Source organism: Dicentrarchus labrax, unplaced genomic scaffold, assembly GCF_905237075.1.
Source record: "Dicentrarchus labrax unplaced genomic scaffold, dlabrax2021, whole genome shotgun sequence".
In the NCBI taxonomy this organism is placed as follows: Eukaryota; Metazoa; Chordata; class Actinopteri; family Moronidae; genus Dicentrarchus; species Dicentrarchus labrax.
In genome coordinates, this window is record NW_026136704.1 from 24142716 (window position 1) to 24163381 (window position 20666).

The 20666-nt window shown below is 41.5% G+C and overlaps 2 protein-coding genes across 4 annotated transcripts in view; one reads left to right on the plus strand and one right to left on the minus strand.

Moving 5' to 3' along the window:
- dph1 (diphthamide biosynthesis 1) overlaps positions 1-1024 on the minus strand; it is a 54679-nt gene extending 53655 nt beyond the window's left edge. The window contains exon 1 of one of the 3 annotated variants that reach the window (XM_051397414.1): positions 919-1024. In XM_051397414.1, coding sequence (XP_051253374.1) covers positions 919-970 — 52 coding nt within the window. In that variant the 5' untranslated portion in view covers positions 971-1024. The other 2 variants (XM_051397415.1, XM_051397416.1) reach the window with 2 other exon arrangements.
- An 864-nt stretch (positions 1025-1888) lies between these two features.
- rtn4rl1b (reticulon 4 receptor-like 1b) overlaps positions 1889-20666 on the plus strand; it is a 129095-nt gene continuing 110317 nt past the window's right edge. The window contains exon 1 of the mRNA XM_051397413.1: positions 1889-2800. Within this exon, the coding sequence (XP_051253373.1) occupies positions 2788-2800 (13 nt within the window). The 5' untranslated portion in view covers positions 1889-2787. The remainder of the gene's footprint in view (positions 2801-20666) is intronic.

Here is a 20666-nt window from a genome sequence, read left to right on the forward strand (position 1 = left end):
TATAGAGAATATGGCCTCACCTAAAACTATTTATTTGTATATTATGTGTCTGTATCCCTTTCAAATGTATGAAGTGGAATAACAGATTAAAGCACAGATGTATCAATAAGTTTGCCAACACGGTGAAATCGTGTGAAATCATGTTTGAATAGAAAGCTAGTTTGTGCATGTGTTGGAAACACTGCATGGTTGCCAAGAAAAAATGATGTAACTTTTTCTTTTGGCAAGGAAACACCATTAGCATGGTCAGTAAACCACACTCATCCTATAAAAACTTCCTTCAGGCCTGTTTCTTCCTCAGTGGCAATGAACAAACTATACATCCAATATAGGAGAAAGAAACACTGCAAATAAATAAAATAAAACCCAATCACATCATCTAAGATGTTGTGTTCAAGGGTAAACTGTATTTGTGAAATCATGCAATCGCTTATCAGGAGGTAATATGTCATTTCCGGAGTGGACTCTGCAAAGACATTGATCTTCTGTTGGAATAAATCAAAACGAACAAGACAAGACTGACAAGACGGATGATGCTCTCGGTAACAATGAGACAATCGTTCATAAACCCTAAAAACACACAACTCATCTGTCAGCTGATCGACAAACACTTCACATCGATCTCATGTTCGTCGTGAAGGCTGATGAGTCATCACGCTAACGCTGGTTTTATAGTAGCTAGAAGGCAAAAAACAAACTAATGTTTTATCATTTAAGTTGATTATACTGAATAAAGCTGGATAGCTATTAAACAGACCGTGTTTTTCCCATTTTCTTCTTTGCACCATAGCCGGACAGCTGTGTTGTTGTGTCAGTGTAGCTGCGTCTCCTCGATGTGGAAGCCAGGTATCTATCAACTTCTAAATATATTTCTCTGTCTGTTGTATTCAATATTTCATAATGGATGTTAATATTTACCTGCGGGCTTCTTGGCAGGAACAATCTGCACTTCACTCGAGGGCGCTGCCATGTTTTATTCTCCCAAACATCACACATGTGAGGGTACAGAAAGGCGAAAGCAATCGAGCGAAGAGGCGAGTGGAGAAAAGTCGAACACCGATTCAATCGATGTCACCTAACGGGACAGGAGGACATGTGGACCACACTGGGACAGGTCGGTATATCTCTGTGGGTTACAGTGTCCGTTGTCAGTAGTAGTAGTTAGTAGTAGTTAGTTTCGAAAGTGCTTTATCACTCAGCCTAAATAAAACTAAAAAACAAACTTGTAAAACAAAATGAAAACAAAACATTTATAAAAAGAAAACATTGTGCAGCCTAATTTTGTTACACTGAGCTTTACATACATGTAATAAAACAAGTAAAACTAAATAGAATAAATATAACATTAAGGTAAAATCTGAAATAAAAATCTATCTTTAAAAAAAATCTGAAATAAAATATAACTCAATTAAATAAAATTATATTTTTTGCGAGCCTAACTTGTAAATCTTGTTGAATAAATACTGTAATAGCCTAGGCGTGTCATAATTATTTGCAATGCATTGCAATGTGTGTGTGTGTGTGTGTGTGTGTGTGTGTGTGTGTGTGTGTGTCAGGGGGGGGGAGAGAGAGAGAGAGAGAGAGAGAGAGAGAGAGAGAGAGAGAGAGAGAGAGAGAGAGAGAAAGACAGACAGACTTACTTAGTTTATCTAACACATTAGTCCATTATCTATAACATATTGATTTGGTAGGAGGTTATTTGATCAGAAACCAGAGTTTTCTCATAAGAGCTGTCTCATACTGAAGAATGAGGAGCATGACACATCTCCCCTGATGTTTGCTGGTTAATAGCCTATATTGTTGTTAGATGCCAGTTTTGTCTCGTTGTGTCATATTGTATTCATTATAAAGACCTCTGGTGTCAGGTAGCAGTGTGTCTCAGGCTGGCGCAGACAGGGACAGAGACACTGAGAGGGATGGAGCAGGATGCTGCCCGGTGGAGGATCTGAGGCGGTACCACATACTTTCTCCCTCCTTGAGCGCATCAACGAGCTCTGATCCATAGGTGGAAAGCAGAGAGATCTTCACAGACAAGATCACACAAATGTAACAATTACGAGTGGAGAGGAGAGCTGAAAAAAAGGGGGGTGGATTTTAAGGAAACCGAAGGCATCAAAGTCTACATTATTAAGGAGGATTTGAGGAGTCTGCGCTTATAATCCGACATCAGAGGCGGAATGTGAATCCAAATAACTTATGTTAATTAGAGATTTTAACGAATATGATGCGATTTGAACGGCTCTGAAGCACCGAGAGAAGAATTTTAGATTGGCCACTTGAATTTAAAAATCTGTATTTTTTTTAGGGGGAGTGGTGGGGGCTGCTTGTGTTCACCGTCGACTTTCCCCCAGAACTGGTTTGCAGCCTCTGTACGGTCATATGCGACTAAAAAGCAGTTGGCTATCAGAGGTTGTATCGGACTACTGTGCGTTTGTGCTCATGGCACACACTGGAGTTATCATTATTTCGGACTGAGGGGATGATTTTAGTGCGCCTGTTCCGCAATGATTTCCGCCTAATTTCCCAGGTCCGACTGAGGTCTGCCAGACTTTGTGGAAAAGGAGATTATTGTCTGTTGTCAATGTTTATCAAACCCACGGCATTCTGCAGCGCAACTCAACACAGTGGACGGCAAGAAAATCCCGAGGAGTGACAACGGACATTCACACGACGAGCCACGAAAGCTCCGGATCAACTTCAAAACTAAAGCGCACAAGTTTTAAGTCTGGAATATAAGAATAGATGATTCTCAGAGGACAGAAGACAAAATACACCTAGGCCTACAAAATGTTCAAAAGGGGTGAGTAGCCTAAGTCTCAACTTTACCCCCCAAATTTATAACGCGATTTTCCCATTTTTGCATATTTTATTAGTATTATGCAGCCTATAAGGCGAATTCTGCTTCGTTCTCACAATGTGTACGAATCCAGTGCTGGTACTTTTTTTACGGTTATTAAACAGATGTTTAAATGTGACACATTCATATTGCACCACGTTGCCCCGCAGATGTGTTATTACAGACGATGCGCCATTTGAAGCGCGTCTTTAATTTGCACAACACGCACTGAATGAAATATTCATCTGTGTAAGGAAACATGGGGACGACTCTGTGATTATTAATACAGCTGATGCCGCACTGCAGTTTATGAGTTGTACCCGGGTCACAAGGCTATCTCTCCGAGCATTGCACTGTGCTGGAGCATTATTATTTGCTGTGTGTCAGTACATCTAGATGTGATGGATCAAACCGCAGTTCACAAGGTTATTCTCCGCTGGCTACACACTAGATGAACACCCAAGACCTTCAGCACCTCATATAAAAAGGGGAGAGCTCCTCAAACTTTTAATATCAAGATGCCCCAGATAGAAACACATTAGACCACATACTTTTATTTGATGATCTTTTGTCCCAGAGTTTCTTTCTTTTTAGTCTTTAATTGGCCTACAGCTGCATAACTGTCTGCACTGGATGTCTGACAACAGTAGGAAGAGTAAAACCTCTAATGAGGATAGATTACAGTAGCACATGCTCCCATTGTGCTATTATTGAGGGAGTGAAATAATAGTGAAATTAAACTGTTCCTCATTTTGCTTGGGGCCCCCTGGAGCCCCCTCAGCATCCCCTCGGAGGTCCCCAGACCCCACTTTATGAACCACTGCATTAGAGCTAGCCTTGCACATCTCTTTGTCATTAGAAATAGCCTGCTCTTTTGGTTGTGTTATTTTTATGCAGTTTTTATTAGGCTAAAGTAACTTAAGAGATACTCTTAAAAAAACACACAAACATGCTTGATGGGGGTCACCATATATCGCTCACTGCTTGTGTTATATTGGTATTTATGTAGTCTGTCTTGTGAAAAACCATCTGTTTAGAGTGTATGTGTTTCTGCTGCGTGCCTCGGGGGCAGAGAAAAACAACATGTTTTTCTTACTGCCATTAGATCGATTATTGCTGTTCCAACAGTCGAGATGAAACACACCAGGGTGACGAGTGCTTATAGCTACAACAGCTTTGAGGGAAGGCCTATTGTCTAAACCTGCATCCTGACAGCTTCTCATAACTGATCTTCTTTTTATTCTGTTTATGAGAAGTGATACGTCTGGATTTGTTTGGCCAGAACTAACATGAGTCACGATGTGCATTCCAGAAGAGGCTCTTTATTGGTTAATGAAAAACATGTCCGTCTCTGTTTTGTGTTAAACTAATGGAGATGCTGGTAAATGCTGTTACTCCTGATAATGTATCATTATCATCAACAGATCCTCAAGGAGATGATTTCCCACAGTATATATTCATTTTCCATTTATGTTCAGGGTTAAAGGGAGAGCTGAAACCCGAGGTGATTGGCATTTGAGGATTCTGTACTCCAAACATGCTCTATCCCTATGCTGTCCAAGGTTTTTGCATGTGAATCAGCTGTCTTACCACTGCACAGTGCCGGACAGAAAATCACTTAATTCAAGACAAACGACTTCAAAGTACAGATTTCAACCGTCTGCCAAAAGTGCTCAGTATGCCAGCATGTCTCAGTCTACAATAGTGAGGCAGGGATGCGTCAGCGTTGGCAGGAACAGCGCAGAAGTTCTCTGGTGAATTTGAATTTTTTTGCACCTAAAATAACACATTCTAGGCAGCCTGGCTGATGCATCAGGCACAGCATTTACTGAGACAGAGCCACCATTCACAAACACATGGAAGGAAAGTGGCTTAGCTGGCACACACACTGGCAGCATCTCTCAGGTTGACTTCACATTGTGGCTAGATGTGCCTAATTACCATGTTAATGGAGTGGACACGTAGATTTTATGATGGCCTTTTGGTTCACACTTTGTCAGACAGTCTGCGGCTGCTGATCTCTTCATCTGTGGGCCATGAGCTTGTACAGGTCGATCATTGCTACGACAAGGTATGGCCATGTCCCTACCATCCACAAATATGTTCAGACATGTACCGCATTAGTTATGGTGTGTATTCAACTGCAGGTGAAACAACATAGTCCTCATATCTTTGTTTGAACAGTCCGAATGGTGTTTGTGATTCGGTGTATGTCTTTTCTATGGCTTATACAACAATGTGTAAGTGAGTGTGTGTGTGTGGGTGCATGTGTACATTTATGTAGCTACGCAAGCACACATGTCACTCCATCTCTGTCTTGGCTTTTCTGTCCATCTCTCTGTCTCGCTTTCACAATCTCTTTTTTTTCTCAAAACCAGTCAGCCATAGAGTGGGCACAAGGGATGATCTGTCAGAACAGCTCTGAGATGGAAAGGACGAGATGTCCACTGAATATACCATGCTGTGACGTGCTGTAATTGCTGTTACATGTTATTCTGGATTATTGGAGGAGGCTCAGTTTAGGGTTTTTCTGCTTTATGCCACCTTTTGCATTGTACAGTGCTAGGCACATAACAAAAAATAATCCGTGCGGATGAGCTTAGGTCGGTATGCAACTCACATACTTTCTGAAAAAGAAACACTGGTGACAATGTGCATCTCCTCCAAACACAAAGATGAACATACATACACATCCTTGTACTTTCGTCAACACGAGGATGCTCTGCTGGTTACATGTATTCTATATACTCTAATGGTGTTGCACATTGTAGCCCATTTAATACAAATGTTTTGCTACCTGAATTTCATAGATTTTCTTACTCCCATGGGCTGCCACTGTTTTCTATTCATTTCAGAACAGCATAAAAATAAATTTACAAAGACTTGAAACATGCTTGAGAATATCACACACAACATGAATTCATATTTATTTTTTAATCCCTTACGTCATAGTTGTACAATGATGCCATTGCAGGCAGAAACTATTTTTAAAACCCTTTTCATTGGTGCTTTTGAATTTTATGCCAAAGTGCACATGACATTTGAGAGCATTTCAGAGCTTTCAAAGGAACTTTTCAAATGTAAAACAAAACAGTCTCCCATTGCATCTACATCACACAGAGACAATGTAACCTGCAACAAAATTGTAATTGACTAAATGTACATTATGTTGGATTACTTGTCTCAAGTAAGTAGATCTTCATACTGTACTGGCAAGGACTGAAACTGATGGCTGCATGGGAGCTTGGAAGTCACTCACAACCTGTGTCAAGCTCTTGAAAACCGGTATGCTTTGGCTCTCATGTAACACATACTTTTGTACTTAACATGCTAAAACATGCAAAACCACTGATAAGCAGCTTCAAGCATCAGCACTACATGCTTTACCTCAACTCTTATACCTGAACTTTAAGCTAATCCATCCATCAACTATAAATCCAAGTTCTTAACCTAAAATAGGACTCGGAAGGGCTCACACACATGCATGCTTTAACACACACACACACACACACACACACACACACACACACACAAATATGGTAATGTGGGTTTTTTTTGTAAGTGTCAGACATGCAAGATAAGACTAATTTGGAAATGCATTTGCATTGACTTAACGTGATGAGCATGTTTTAATGGAATTTAGCTCAGATAGAACAATTGGTGTTGTAAAAACACCAGAGATCATGCAAGCTGTATGTTTGTGCATGTGGGCATATGCATTAGCAGTTGCAGGAATACTAATTCATTGAAATTTTTCATAAACATATCATCTACAACGGAAAACACAACAGTCTGTTCCTTAATGTACCATCTCCCGTGATTGACAATATGCAGGGATAATTACTTGTAGCGCTTATGAAATGCTGTAACATTTAGTAATCATATTTTGTAAATCAACCCCACTTATGAGCACTGACTTCAAAGTAGCACATTGCTCATGTTGCTTTCAGTATTAGCAGACAGGGTTGGAGGATTTACCATTAATGAGTTCAGCACAATGAATGCAGCACAAGGGAAAACACCTGTGTCCTGTGCTCTTCAGCTTTCCAGCTCTGCTCTCTCGTGTGGGTCGGATCTCATGGATGATGTCGGTGGCGTCAGAGCGGCTCTTCAGCCAACACAGCTCCAATTCTGCTCTCCACAATATCTAATAACCACAGATGTCAAGGGACTACTCTCTTCTCTCTGGGAGATGTTTTTAAACAAAGGACATGACTGAAAGACATCAAGTGCTATGTTGACTAGTCTAAAGCAAAATTTTGAAGTCATAAAACCAAATGGTCTCTCTTTGTTACCAAAGGACAAGCAGTCATAAAGCAGAGGCTTTTCCTGAGTAGGAGATACAGGCAGCGCCCTGAAGCGAACACCGTGCAAGTGATTTGATATGACGACATGAATTTGCACAAGAGCAATAAATGCCCATCTGTCACTGTAATATTTTGCAAACTTTGAGCCATCGTCAAGGGCCAGAGAGAGTTCTATTAAAAGAGAATATATTCTCCGCTCATATTGTCATCTTCCTAATCCTTTCACACTGTCAGCCTTCTGCTATCATTCCTTGTCAACTCTGCAATGTAGTACTTTTCAGCCGGGCTTGTGTTTCCGGGCGGGTGAGAGGCAGTGTGGACTGAAGACTGAGGGAGAGGATGTTTGAAGAGAAGTGAAGAGGATAATGTGGAGAGGAGCAAAAAAATAAACCTCGAACTGATCCCCTAAATCTTTCTAAGCCACCTGAAAAATAGAAAGCAAATCTGAGAAGAGGACATTTTTACTCCTGTCTGACACTTGTTCAAAAATGGAAATTTTTAAGACTTTCTACCTGTCTTATGTTTAAAATGGTAGAATCAGCCAATCAAGATGTCAAGTAGGTACAGGAAAATAAAATACACACGCGTAACCTCTGTTGTGATATGATAAGGCAACCAAAAACCTCTGTTGTGATATGATAAGGCAACCAAAAACCTCAACAAATTGACCCATTGGTAGTCTGTAGATCCATCCCAGAAAACACAGTGTCAAGAGTAATTGACAGAGGAACATTACCAATTATCGGATGGCTGAGTCACATTTATTATACTGCCACACAATGCACCTCTGGCTCTGTCAGTGCATTCCAAACATCTTATTTAGCCAAAGGAGATCCAAAAGCCATTTATTTAGAGGCCAATAGTCAGGAGTGTTTCCATGGAAGCCTTTGGCATGGTTTCACCACGTGACACCTAACAGGAGATGACAAATTATTAACAAGTGTGTGTGTGCATGTGTGTGTGTGTGCGTGTGCGTGTGTGGAGAAGACAGCACTAACTGGTGAGCATGTCACTTTTTTTCCCCATGAATTGTTGTTTTTTTTCTGGGAGCCATTTTCACACTTCCCTGTCAACCATTTCACACTGAATTAGGGCATGAGGGCTCCAAGTTCAGAAGTGGATGCAGTGCTCTGTGCAGCTGAGGACTCTCTTATTAATGCAGTCTGAAGAGATATCTGAATGATTAAATCCATGGGACATTCAGACTTGGAAGAGGAGTCTGAAGCGAATGTTACAGAACATGCATGGAAAAATCTGTCCATCTCCCCTTGCCCTTTAAAAAAAATAAAATCACTTGATTCTTGTGGAAACGCCATCTCCTCAGCCTTTGTTGTGGAAATGAGATGCAAGGATGGTCATTAGCGGATGATAATGAGGTGAAAGAGACAAACAACCTAAGCCCTGTTGGTTTTTCTAATATTAATAATTAATTTCTGATTAAGTGGCTAATTGGAGTTTAAAGGTCAATGTCAATGAGAATGCCATAGATCTTTTGAAGACAGGAGGGAGGTGGGGGAGGGGCAGGGTGAGACAGTCCAGGAGACTGTTGACAGTAATCCCAGGTGCTCTCCTGTTACTGTGACAGCTCTCCCCCTTCCTGAGCCATCCTCCCTAGGCGACATTGCCTTTGTGTGCTGAGGACAGCAATTCAGCTACACAGGCACCTGGGCATCTGCCCTTTTGGCATTGAGAGTTAGAAAGTCCTCAAGATGGAGTGGCATATCATCGCAAGATAGATCAGAGGTGAAGAAAAGGAGAGAAGGGAGTGTCTGTCACATGCATTTGTGGTCCTTGTTAAGTAGAAAGGGACAGATTTGTAATTTGGTTCGTATGAGCTCACAAGCACAGGCGTGTATTGGGTATGTAGACGCTGGCATGCATGCTCTCCTGTGTGACATTAAGTCTGAACTGATCTGACGCCTGGCATTGATTTGTCTTGTTTATTATGCCTCAGATTAATCTCACACTCCATCCGTGTCACAGTCAGAACTCATTTATTTCAAGATGTTTGACGTAGAAACAATGGCTAATTCATTCTCCGTCGTATGCAGGTTTAAAGATGCATCCAAAAGAAAGTTTCTGCTCTGGCTGCTGAGTGAAATTAAAACACTCGGTGGGGAATGTGATGAGTAAAAAGGAGCAACAGTCATCTTTCCATTTTCCAGGGCTTCTGTCTTTGGCTTTGTCGCTTCACTCACCTCCTGCCCCACAGCTCCACTAGAGCCAGCCTCCTCGTCCCTGGCTTTAATGAGACAGGCTACTGTCACAGTCACATCTGAGCTTAGTGCTTGTAATATCTGCCGTGTCTGTGTTCTGGCAAATGTTATCTGTGCTCATACGTCTGTCACGGCTCAGACTGACTTTTAGGAAAAGTCAGGGCTCAGGTAATTGCTGCAGCCTGTTAGGAATAATTTTGCCCTGCGATGTTAATGCACGCTGTGGCCTGTGATATTGCAACTGCAGAACCACTTAAAACTCGACTAGGCTGTAACCTACTGCAGGATGTTGAGGCTAATTGTGGGGTGCTATTGCAATCTTTTTGGGTTTGGGTGCAGATTTTTTTCTATTGAAACAAAGTTGGAAAGCTTGGATTTTACATTAATCTAATTTGAGATGGATTGTTGTATATTCAACTATTCATTGGAAGCAGCATGATTTAATTGTATTAAATATTTCAAGAGTGAATTGAAGAGCTACAGGCTGGCACCAGATGCTGTCTCATATAATGGCTGGAGGAGGACAATTGGACTTACTAGAATCCAAAGGATGGTTGAAGTGAGCAATGGATGAGTATTATTTAAAAAGGCAGGACTGAAAGACAGATGGAGTTGTAGTAATTACAGAATATAGGCCAAGGTCTTTTCCACAATCACACATCTTTTATATGCAAATCCCTCACAATTGTCTTAGAATGGTCTTAAATTCAGTCATTTACAGCAGCAGAACCATGTTTTGACCTTATTAAGGCTCATACAATAGGGATAAGAATGGATTGGAATTAACAGTTTCAATTTAGCCATCCATTTTTTCCACATCTGCCTAAATCGGAGTCAAAAATGTCGTGCAGTATTCACAGCCTACCTTCATCAAATTGAAATCTATTTCTGGCACAAAACGGACCTCTCTCACACTCTCTCCTTATGTATTTCACTGCTCTGAATGACAGTGAAGTCCTTGACATTTGTCTGTTTTCCTTCTCTAACAAGCATTGCTCTTCAGCACAGGCCCTCACTCATAGAAACCATTCGAGAAACCATTAAGACCTTGCATCCCAAACACTGGGCTCAAACTCACAATAGAGGTGCAAGGTGCTGTTTTGTGTGCCAGAGATAAGTGTTAATTATTCCAGTACTTGCTTATGAGTACAGAGCCCTTGCTGGACTCAAATTACACACTGGGGTGGATTGTGGCATGTGGTGCATGTGGTAAGACTGTTTTAAGTATGTTGGTATTGTGTTGGATTACGTCCCTGGCCTTCTTTACTAATGTTGTGGTGCATTTTTCTTTCTTTGGCAAAAAGGGGTGGCCCGGAAGACCCTGCTTTAGGATTGAGTAGAGACAGTAGTGAGGAGTAGTGAAATTTGGTCATTTTACATTCCAATCACCTCGATCCTGCAGGGTTTCAGTTATGAAGCACTTTAATTTGCACATTGCTCTGGTTACAATCCAGGTGCCTTTCTGTTTAAGATGAAACTGCTTGGAAAGCAAACTCCTCTCAGCCATCTTGTTCTTGGCCATCCTTTTGGAGCCTCAAAGGGACAGATGTCACAGCAGTGTGGACTAAAGGTGAGGTAAGGCCAGTTTGTATGAAAACACACTCAGATATGCATTTTCTTCACTTGGCAGTGTGGGAGTACTTTTTTGTTGGGATTGTAATGGTGAGCAAAAGGGGAAAGCTCAGAGCTGTTTTTATTCCGAAGAGAGGTTTCCACCCATCTGCTGTAGTTGGCAAGGGACCTTGAAGAGAAAGCTGCATCCTGCCTCGCCTGCAGTAAAAAAAAAAAATTAAAAAAAGAGAAAAGAAGCAAGAATAAAAAAACTGTCAGGCTAATAGATAGTCACTACCATGTATGCTGTGTCTCGTAGCTGCTGCTCCCAGTCAAGGCCTCAATCACACACTGCTCAATTCCCATGAGAGTCCAGAGATGCCACAGTCTGACAGTGAACACTGCCACGGCTCTGCCCCAACACCCCAGTATAAGATCACTGTCTAAGCCATGTGTGCACCCCTGACAGCTCCAACTCTTACAAAAACTACAAGTCTCTTTATTCCCCAGATGGCAGGGAACAGCCCACAGTTTGCCCCCAGCAATCACGCTAATATGTCCCCAGTCCCAATGCAGAGACCTGCCTGACGTTAAAGTGTTGTTTGGAAATGGAATGTAATCTAGAGGGTAAATATAGCAGATGTCATCCGCTGCCAGCTCTCCAGCGAAACAATAAACAGAACATGCTGGCGTAATATTGACTTGTTATATAGCTGAGCTGGGGTTACATAAGATTTATGAACTGCCGTGGTGGTAACAATTCTATGTAGGGGGGATTGATAGCGTTTGGTGCTAAAACTCCTCTGGCTGGGACATTAACTCAGCAGATTTGTCCCTGTCTTCACAAGCACAGCCTTGTCAATTATTTAAAAGAGCAAAACAACAGCCCAGAAAAGACAGCACATGGTGTGTGGAGCTCATTTACACATCTCTATTCCCAGAAGTGTGCTCATGCGTTTAGGCCATAATAAGAGCTGGTCTTTCATCCCTATGTGTCTGGGTGCTAATTCACACTATTGCCAATGTGAGTCCCCTCATCCCTCAAAGACGAGGGCATCAAGGGAAAACAAAGAGGCACTGAGGAGAAGGTAACAAAAACAGTATTATTAAAGACTTGTTTAGTTGCTCACTTCATAGGAGCAGAAGGAGGCAGAGGACTTCATTATTGTAACGGAGAGATACAGGGCCAAAGAGAGAGGGAGAGAGCACAAGGACAGGCATTAGGCTCCGTCAGGGCTCTAATGGAAGAAGCAGGTTTTTTGTGTCACGGCTGCTCTCTCCACTGATGGATGGGGAGGTTAACAGTCGCTGTGAGTTAGGTAGCCGAGTGCACAACATCCTCTGGAGCCTCTTTTCAGACACAGCCCTCCTGTAGCTGCTGATCAGTCAGTCAACCAATCTGACACTTTAACGTTTAACCTAGCGTCCCTACATTGTGATAACAAACTAAAGCCTGGCAATGCTGTCCCAGTATCATGTTTTGACATGTTTCATGTGGCTACCTCTGCTAACATTCATTTACGTATTTGTTTCGCACTCACTGGGGAATGTAAGACATTCTGTTTGAGAGACCACAAAGTATGCCAAAGAGGTATAAAGTAGATGTCTGCATGTATGCCAGTGGTATTAAACTGGATCTCTTTCTTAACATATTCACAGAGTGTGTTGCAGAGGGAGAGCCTGTGCCACACTGGTCAAAGGGAAGTTAATAGATTCCATGACATTGTCAACATTGAAAAAAAGCAAGTACAAAGAGTTGTTGAAATGGAGAGGGGGTAAAAGGAGAGAGGGAAACAGGAGGAGGGAGGATGGGAAGGGATGTAAAAGGAGATAAAGTGGGCTGTAATGATGTCTGGGGGAATATATGCTGTGCCTGAGATGGTGTCATTGATATGAAAAGCACATTGACCCCTAAGAGTGATGCCCATTTCCATGGACCAGTGCGGATGAGGCTATTTTACTTTTTCAAGGAGCAAGCAGACATTTATTATGACCATGTACTTGTATATGTACAAGCGCTGTTGAGATGACATGGTGAAATTGAGGATTGATGGAAAGGCCTATACTTTCCAGTCTGACATATTTAGTTAAAATTGTAGTTATATTGCCTACTATAAGCCATATTCTCCAATTTAGAACCGACTGATTGTTTGAGGGTAAACTAATATAGGGTTAGCCACTTCAGGAAACCCCATCCAATCTGTGTCCATCTTACACGATCTGCACAGGCAGCCACAGTCTTCTTTTGAGTCTTAAATTCTTTTACAGAGCAAAAAAATGCTGAACAAATATAACACCCGAGAAACAAATGCAAACCAAGCCATTTATGGTTTCACCTAGTGGCTGAAAAGATAATTATATTTACAATTTCCAAAATTATTTCTTTGCAAAAAGTACAAAATGGTGCTTGAAGCACTTGCAGCAAGATTGCTTTAAATATCTGTTTCCAGTTGAGTAAAAGATAATGATTCGTCCAAGAAAAGAAGAAAAAAATTGGAAGAAATAGGGGGAAATAGAAGGAAATAAAAAAAGATCAGTTAATACGGAGGAGCACAAAAGAAAGTGCCCCTCCCCTTCCTTAAAAGGAGAGCGTTTTCACGTCCTTAACATCATCCTTGTCCCAAAGTCTCCACGCAGTACAAGTTACATGATGTGGCTGTGAGAAGAAGGTGCGCCCACAGCCCAATCTGTCAGAGCCCCTAACAGCAGGCCCCACCACACACACACCGTGCACTGGCTTGCAACTGTCTGGTAGAATGCATACATTTAGCCAGTTTCTCATCTCTGCATGGAGTACCATGGCTTATGAAACCATGCGATGATGGCACTATTATCCTGCTGATCGGAATAGCTCTTGGCGCTATGTGGGAGCAGCTGGGGCGATCTGGCTGCAGGTGTACACACACATACACACACACACACACACACATACACACTCTGTCTCTCCCTCTCTGTTGGAGATTCACACCATTGTTGTTACATCGGTGTATGTATGAGCCCTCTTCAGCTCGCTGCCTCCCACCTAGCAGGTGGAAGCACTTCTATAGAACTAAAAGGCTTCAGCTTTCTCTCTCCATACACTACTCATCAACTCATTGTGGCCCACATAGTCCTCCTGAAGAATGTGATATTATGATCACATATGTGAGAAATGAAACAGTTTGTACTATAAAGTTATGTTTTGTTTCTGTTGACACCAGCATGTTGTGTTAAATAATGAGTTTCGACTGCAAAAGCACAACTTTAAGGGAAACTGTGTTCTCTTTCAGGGGATGACTCACATTGCCGTTTGTACTGTTGGTTTGCAGGCAGTTGCCAACCCAACAGCTGTGTTCAAAGTTTTAATCTATGATGTTTGTTGCACATCTTGACAATACAACTCAAAGGTCATCTTTTAAGTGGAAATTGTGCTGACTGCAGTAAGATGGCGAGTCATATTAAGAAGTTCCCTTCAGCGTTTGGTCATGTCACTGCAGTTTGTGTCACACAGGACAATATGCATGTTTGCAGAAAACCTCTGTCAGAATGGATCCTTGATTATTGTGTGATCTAGCCTGGAAGGTGTAGCTGGGTTCGGTACCTCCGTCTTCACAAATACTTCAATGCCAAAATAAAACAAGTTGAAGTTGACGCGGCAGAAAAATGAGAGACATGGCAGATGTCAAAATAAATAGATAGGCCTTTATAGAAGACAGCTCTGAAAACCAAACAAAACTAGCAATGTAGGTCTGTGTGTTAGAGATTATGTAGAGTAAGAGTTACAGTATATATAGAGTTGGAGTTTATGTTGTATATATGAATATTGTAAGGATGTCTAAAAAAATGCACAAGTAGAAAGCAATTTTATTTAATTAAAACAAGGAACCAGAGAAATTAAAAATGTTTGGTCTTCTTTCAAGAGCAATTTTCACTCTGTCTCTGATGTAAATCACCACCAATACATCAAATGCTTACTATAATAAAATTTTTTGCTGATTAGAAATAAACTTAAAAATAAAACAAGCCTTAATTTTTCAGACTAACTTCAAAGTTTGCAGCCGAGAAAATCTTATTCAAAAATGAATGTTCTCCTGTCTGGTGAAGCAACAAGTATGCAACATCTGTCTGGGTTGGTGCTGATTCACAGCTGGTTCTGCCCCCTCGGCCTGCAGTCAAGCCCAGTCCTGCTGTGTGTATTCCAGTTCCCTTCCTCTTCTTTGCCTTATGATTAATAAGACATGTCTAAGGTGTGTGGTTGTGTGTGTGTGTGTGTGTGTGTGTGTGTGTGTGTGTGTGTGTGTGTGTGTGTGTGTGTGTGTGTGTGTGTGTGTGTGTTAGCATTTGTGTTTAGGCTTACGCTGGGCAAAGAAAGTGGTGTTCTCTGAAGAATATGTCTGAACATAAAGGCCGTGACCTCTCAGCACCAGTGCTGTGACCCCACAGCGCAGCATGCTCAACCCCTGCAGCACAGTAAACACTCAGAGCTCCAGCATATCTCCAGTCACAACAATAAACAAGCCATTGCTGAAAGGAGATAGACGTATGAACAATGAGCCAAGGTGTGCTCTGTCTTGTCCGTCGCCTCTTGCCAAGACTGCAGGATGACTGGCACTGTTTCATTGTGAATGCAGATTTAGCACAGACTAAACGGGTAGCAAAGGTCACAGAAAAATATATCCCATGCACCTGGTATAGAGCCAAACACATTCTGCATACAGACAGGGGACATTTCTACACACATCAAACCATTTGTTTTCTACTTATTGAAGACATGGTCCAATTTGAGGTTAGAAAAGACATCATAGATTCCGACATGATACCTACAGAACTTCAGACATAAGAAAAACAAAATGACAGACAGCTAAGTGGAGGTATTTGAAACGCAACAGCGTCAACACAAACGATTAAATCTCACCACAGCACTTCCTCTCTTCCAAGCCCTTCTGGCAGGGACAACTGTGCGTGCGACCTCAAAATGAATAATTAATGTAAATTGGAATTGTTAGCAAGAGTGGCAAAATCACAAGGGCTCCAACTAATTGGCAAATGTTTTTTTTTTCGCTTACTACCTTGTTGCCGGTGGTAAAAAATTAAGGAAAGTGGAAGATAATGAGATGTGGTTTGGGCCAGAGTTGGAAGAAGTAGAACAACCAAGTGAACTGATTCGTTTTAGACAAAATTAATTAGAATTTAAGTCTGCGCTAAAAGGAAAGTATTGTCTGAAAACGGCATAGGTGCAAAAAAAAAATGAAAAAAATCGAACCATGATAATTGTACAAACTTTGATTTTGCTTACTTGAAATGTGTCAGGCAGAGCACAGCTTACCACCCACAGAGAATATTTTGATTACATGTATACAAATTAAAATTGATACAACACTTTTAACTTGGCAAGTTAATTCCCTCATTCCTAAGCAAAGCTGCACATGAAATGAAGACATCATTGTGAGGTAGACTGTTGCTGAGGATGTGTGAGTGAGCCAAGGTCATAAATAACAAGTAGTGCAGCAATTATCTTAGCTAAAAAAGCTCTCTATACACTGATGCATAGTGTAACTCTATAGCATGTCTCCAGACTCCAGAATTTTGTACCCAGAGTGTTGTTGGATTCTTTTCCTCCCTGTCATTTCCTTGGCTTCCTTGCTTGCTGCAGAATTTTTTCTCCTCTATTCATCCTGAATTATTAAAAAGTGTTGTGATTCCCAGTATGATTGTGAATCTGGGGCTGCAGCTCTCAACTGCGCAGTCACATTTGCTTGTTTTTCTAGCTCCTCACAGTGTTCACCCTGTTTTCTCGTGCTTCCTCACTTGGTTCACAAGCCAGAGCATGATGCTGCAGTCCTCACGCCCCAAAATCTCACCTTGAAGGGGCAAGAGGGGTGGATTTTAGATGATGAATACTCAAAAAGTCGTGTATGCCCTCGTCTACAGAGCAAGTATTATTCGTCTGAATCTGTATTCAGGTCAGGGTGCTTTTCACAGGGGAGGGAAAAGGGAGGGAGGGATATTTTTCCTTCCCATCATGCACCAGCAGCAGGACCCAAATTGGCACAGAGGGTTGGGCAGTTTCTCCAGGGATAAGCATCCTGTCTCTTGCCTGACTCCCTCTAAGGGAAACCTGCCAGGGGTATCCATTCACCACAACACACTTGCCCGTTGTCTTCTCAAACATAACCAAAGACCCAAGAGACCAACACATTCGTCCCCCCGCAGCTGACCTGCCACCATGGCCAACGACCCCACCTCTACTGTTTTTCGCGCTTCTCCAGATTCCCATAGCTGCCAAGCTTGACATGCCAATGACTCTCTGGCACTGCAGAAACCACAGTGGCTGCCCTGAGAAAAGGTTATGAAAACAGCTGCTGGCAGATGAAAAATTCATACAGTGTTACCATATATTTGAGTATCCCCGCCTCTTCCCCCCCCCTTGCTCTCACTTTCTCTCTCCCACTCTCTTTCTGGAAGATGCACAGATGACAAACCAGTCAGTACAGCACATGGGTCTGGGGCTCTTTTGTCTCTGATCTGTGGGAGAATATTAATGTAGTGTGCTGTCTGAGATGGATCAAACTATTCAGTAAAAAGAGGGATCTTTATCTGAGTCCACAAGCATTGGGTTGTAGGGATTTTTATGTGGCACTGGCTGGATGTACACTCTAATAGGCCAGTGCTGAAAACATGAGAGGGATCCTCAGAGAACACAATACAGGAAGATATGGAATGATGGAGAGAAGAGAGAGAGATACAGATGGCTAAAGTAGCTCTTTCTATAGTAGAGAGGACTCCTAGCCTATGGCTGAGCTACTGTGGTTGCAGCTCTTTTTCTTTAGTCCTCACTTGCTAAGCCACTTCCAGTGTACATGTATCTCTTCACAGATCTTTTATTCTGACCATCCTTCCCCCAAGCTGATGTTTTTCCTTTACAGACCCATGGCAGTTTTGCAGTGTACTGGATATGCACCATTTAATGATCGCTAAAACTTGTGTCTGGGCAGAACTTTAAGTGGAAACACATGAGCTCAAAAAGCTCTGTAATGCCTGGTAATACAACCATCAAAACAAGTTTGACTGTATTTGGAGTGACTCTGTAGCTGAATGGTTACAGTGCATGCATCACAGCCACATGGTTGCATTTTTGTTAACCTTTGAAGCATGTCATACCCCTCTCTCTTCCCCATTGTCTGTCTTCCTCTTAACTGTCACTGTCTAATAAAGTAATAAAGTAATCTTAAAACAAATAATAATATTGTATTTAAGTTATTATAACTACTCCATAAGTCTAAGATGTGTTATGATACTCTTCATACAGATGCTTGAACTTGAGTCATACTGGGCTTTATTCATTAGCTTTCCACAGTTGTTGGAAATATGCTATTTCTTTGAAAGTACAGAATGTTCAGGATAACAATTTGATTCCTTCAATCAATTTTGTTTTTCCAGTGTGCTTACAGTACATACTATGATGATTTAAGAATGTCAATCTTCTATTAAATTACTCAACAAAACCCTGAAATATTCTGGTTTGAAGATGATCAAAAAGGGGAATGGTTTAATTTAGATTAAACTTTGTCTTAGAAGCCTATAAAAGAAAACGAGATGGTCTATTTAATTAGTATAACTCAAATTCCCCTAATATTATTTAGTTAATGTTTTTGTTAATCACTTACAATGAAGGTTTGAAGATCGTTTCTTTACTTTTAATGAAATCTGTTATAAATTAAATATTAGGCAGCAAACAGGCATATGACTTGATGAGCTCTTAAAAGTGATGGGCACACAGTATATCCTATTCAATGAGCAGACATTTTGGCAGCGACATATTTCCTCCAATGTTTCAGAGTGTTTTAATACAGTCTTTCAATGCCATACATGTGGCATAAACACGGAACCTACATCAAAAGAAATGGCGCTATTATATCCACTACTGCAATTTGAAATCAAATTTGCTTTAAGTATTAACTTGTTGAAGTGTTCGGTAATGGGAGGTATTTTACAAAAAACACAAAGGGGATGAATTTAGCATTAAAGGCCACAGGGATTATGAATAGTAGTTTAATGAGGCAGTAGGTGGATGTCGTGGGACTGTGCAGCCCAGAGCGACTCAGAGCGGAGTCGAGTCCTTTATTCCGATCAATGTATGGTAATGAGAGAGCAACGGAGGTTGTCCAAGAGAGGGATTGGAAAATGAATACAGGGTTACAGGTTGTTATGGCAGCTACAGTAAGGAATTGGCATTATAATGATAAGGCTTGTGAATGAGCATTGAAAGAGGCTCCCCACAGTATAAAATGAGCCGAACCTGAGCTATTAGTCATGATGCAGTATAGGGGCTTGGCAACAGGATATGATAAAGGACAGTGTTTTGAGCTGTTTCCTGTCATTAAACACTTCCATCTTGCTCTGGGGGTAGCCTGTGGCTTCACTACTCTGAATGATAATCAACAGGCATCCCAGACACGGCCATGCAGTTACTATACTCTTTCAAAGCAATATTAGATAGCATCTATCCACGCTGGCTGCCAACAGCATGTTAATGTAAGTACAAGCTGTCTGTGTGCAGCTAATCACACCCCGACAGGAGCAGAGAATACTGAGCTAGATCATCAGAGGACCAGCAATATCAGAGCTCTGCAATGAAATCCAGAGGTCTCTCCTCCCCAGGGCATGCCTCCAGGGCTGGATGTGTCCACAGTGAGGCAGTCTGTGATCAGCCTCGGTTCAGAGAAGATACTGTACAGAGCCTATCATGTGGTGGTTGGAGTGGAGGTAATTTAGGATGGGTGTGGTATTGGGATTGTGTAAGATAGAAAGGCAATGGCAGAAACACGGACTGACTTTTCACTTCTAACAAAGTCAAATTATGCTACCTTTTCATATAATTTAAATACTGTTTAATCTTTTATCTGTGTTTGGTTATCATTTAAGCTTCTCTCCACCTCATAAATCACAGCTCTGGGCTCAACTTAGCTCCCTCTAACTTCCCCCCCTTCTTCCTCCTTCCTTGTTTGTCTCCCACGCCATCACCTACTGCGCTTTGCAGAGTGGAGAAAACACTTGTTTTGACAGCTATGATAACTGACTAAATGTCATATGTCTGGAAGAAAGGGATCTGCAGTGTAGTATTGGAATTCTTTGCACTCGCTTTCTTTCTCCCTCTCCCTCCTCTCTGCTGTTTTTGTGTATGTGTGTGTGAGTGCAACAACCAGGGGTGGGTCTGCACAGTGTGATTTGTTGGCTAGCTGAATGTGTGTGTGTCTTTGTTTCATAATGTTTGCCTGTGTCTGTTTCTCAGACAGAGCGAATATATGAGCAATCATGTGCGTGTTTGAATTTGCAGTTGTGTGTGTGCATGGAGCTCAACTACAAATGGCATCTTGTTGAGAAAGATAAATGAGGTCTGTATGCTTTGACTTCCGCCTGTGCCGCTACTTGTTTTGACTGTTTACTCACATGCAAATGTAAGCTTCCCTACAAAATAATGAAATAACGCAATCAAAAAGCACTCCATTGTGAGTGTCATAAACCCAAGCTTAATATGAGGATAATAGCCATTTAAAATTCACACTATTTGATGTCTTGTGAGAGACACGTTTAATAGGAAAGGCCAACTGTAGAATATAGAATTACTGGCACATAAACATGTCCTCCCTCTTATTTAAACAACTGTCAGATCTGTCAGTCATCAGGTATTCAGGAGGCAGCGGAGAGTTCTGACGCTAATGTAGAATAGATATGGGGCAATTATGTTGAAAATTGCCTCAACCTTTTCAAATATTG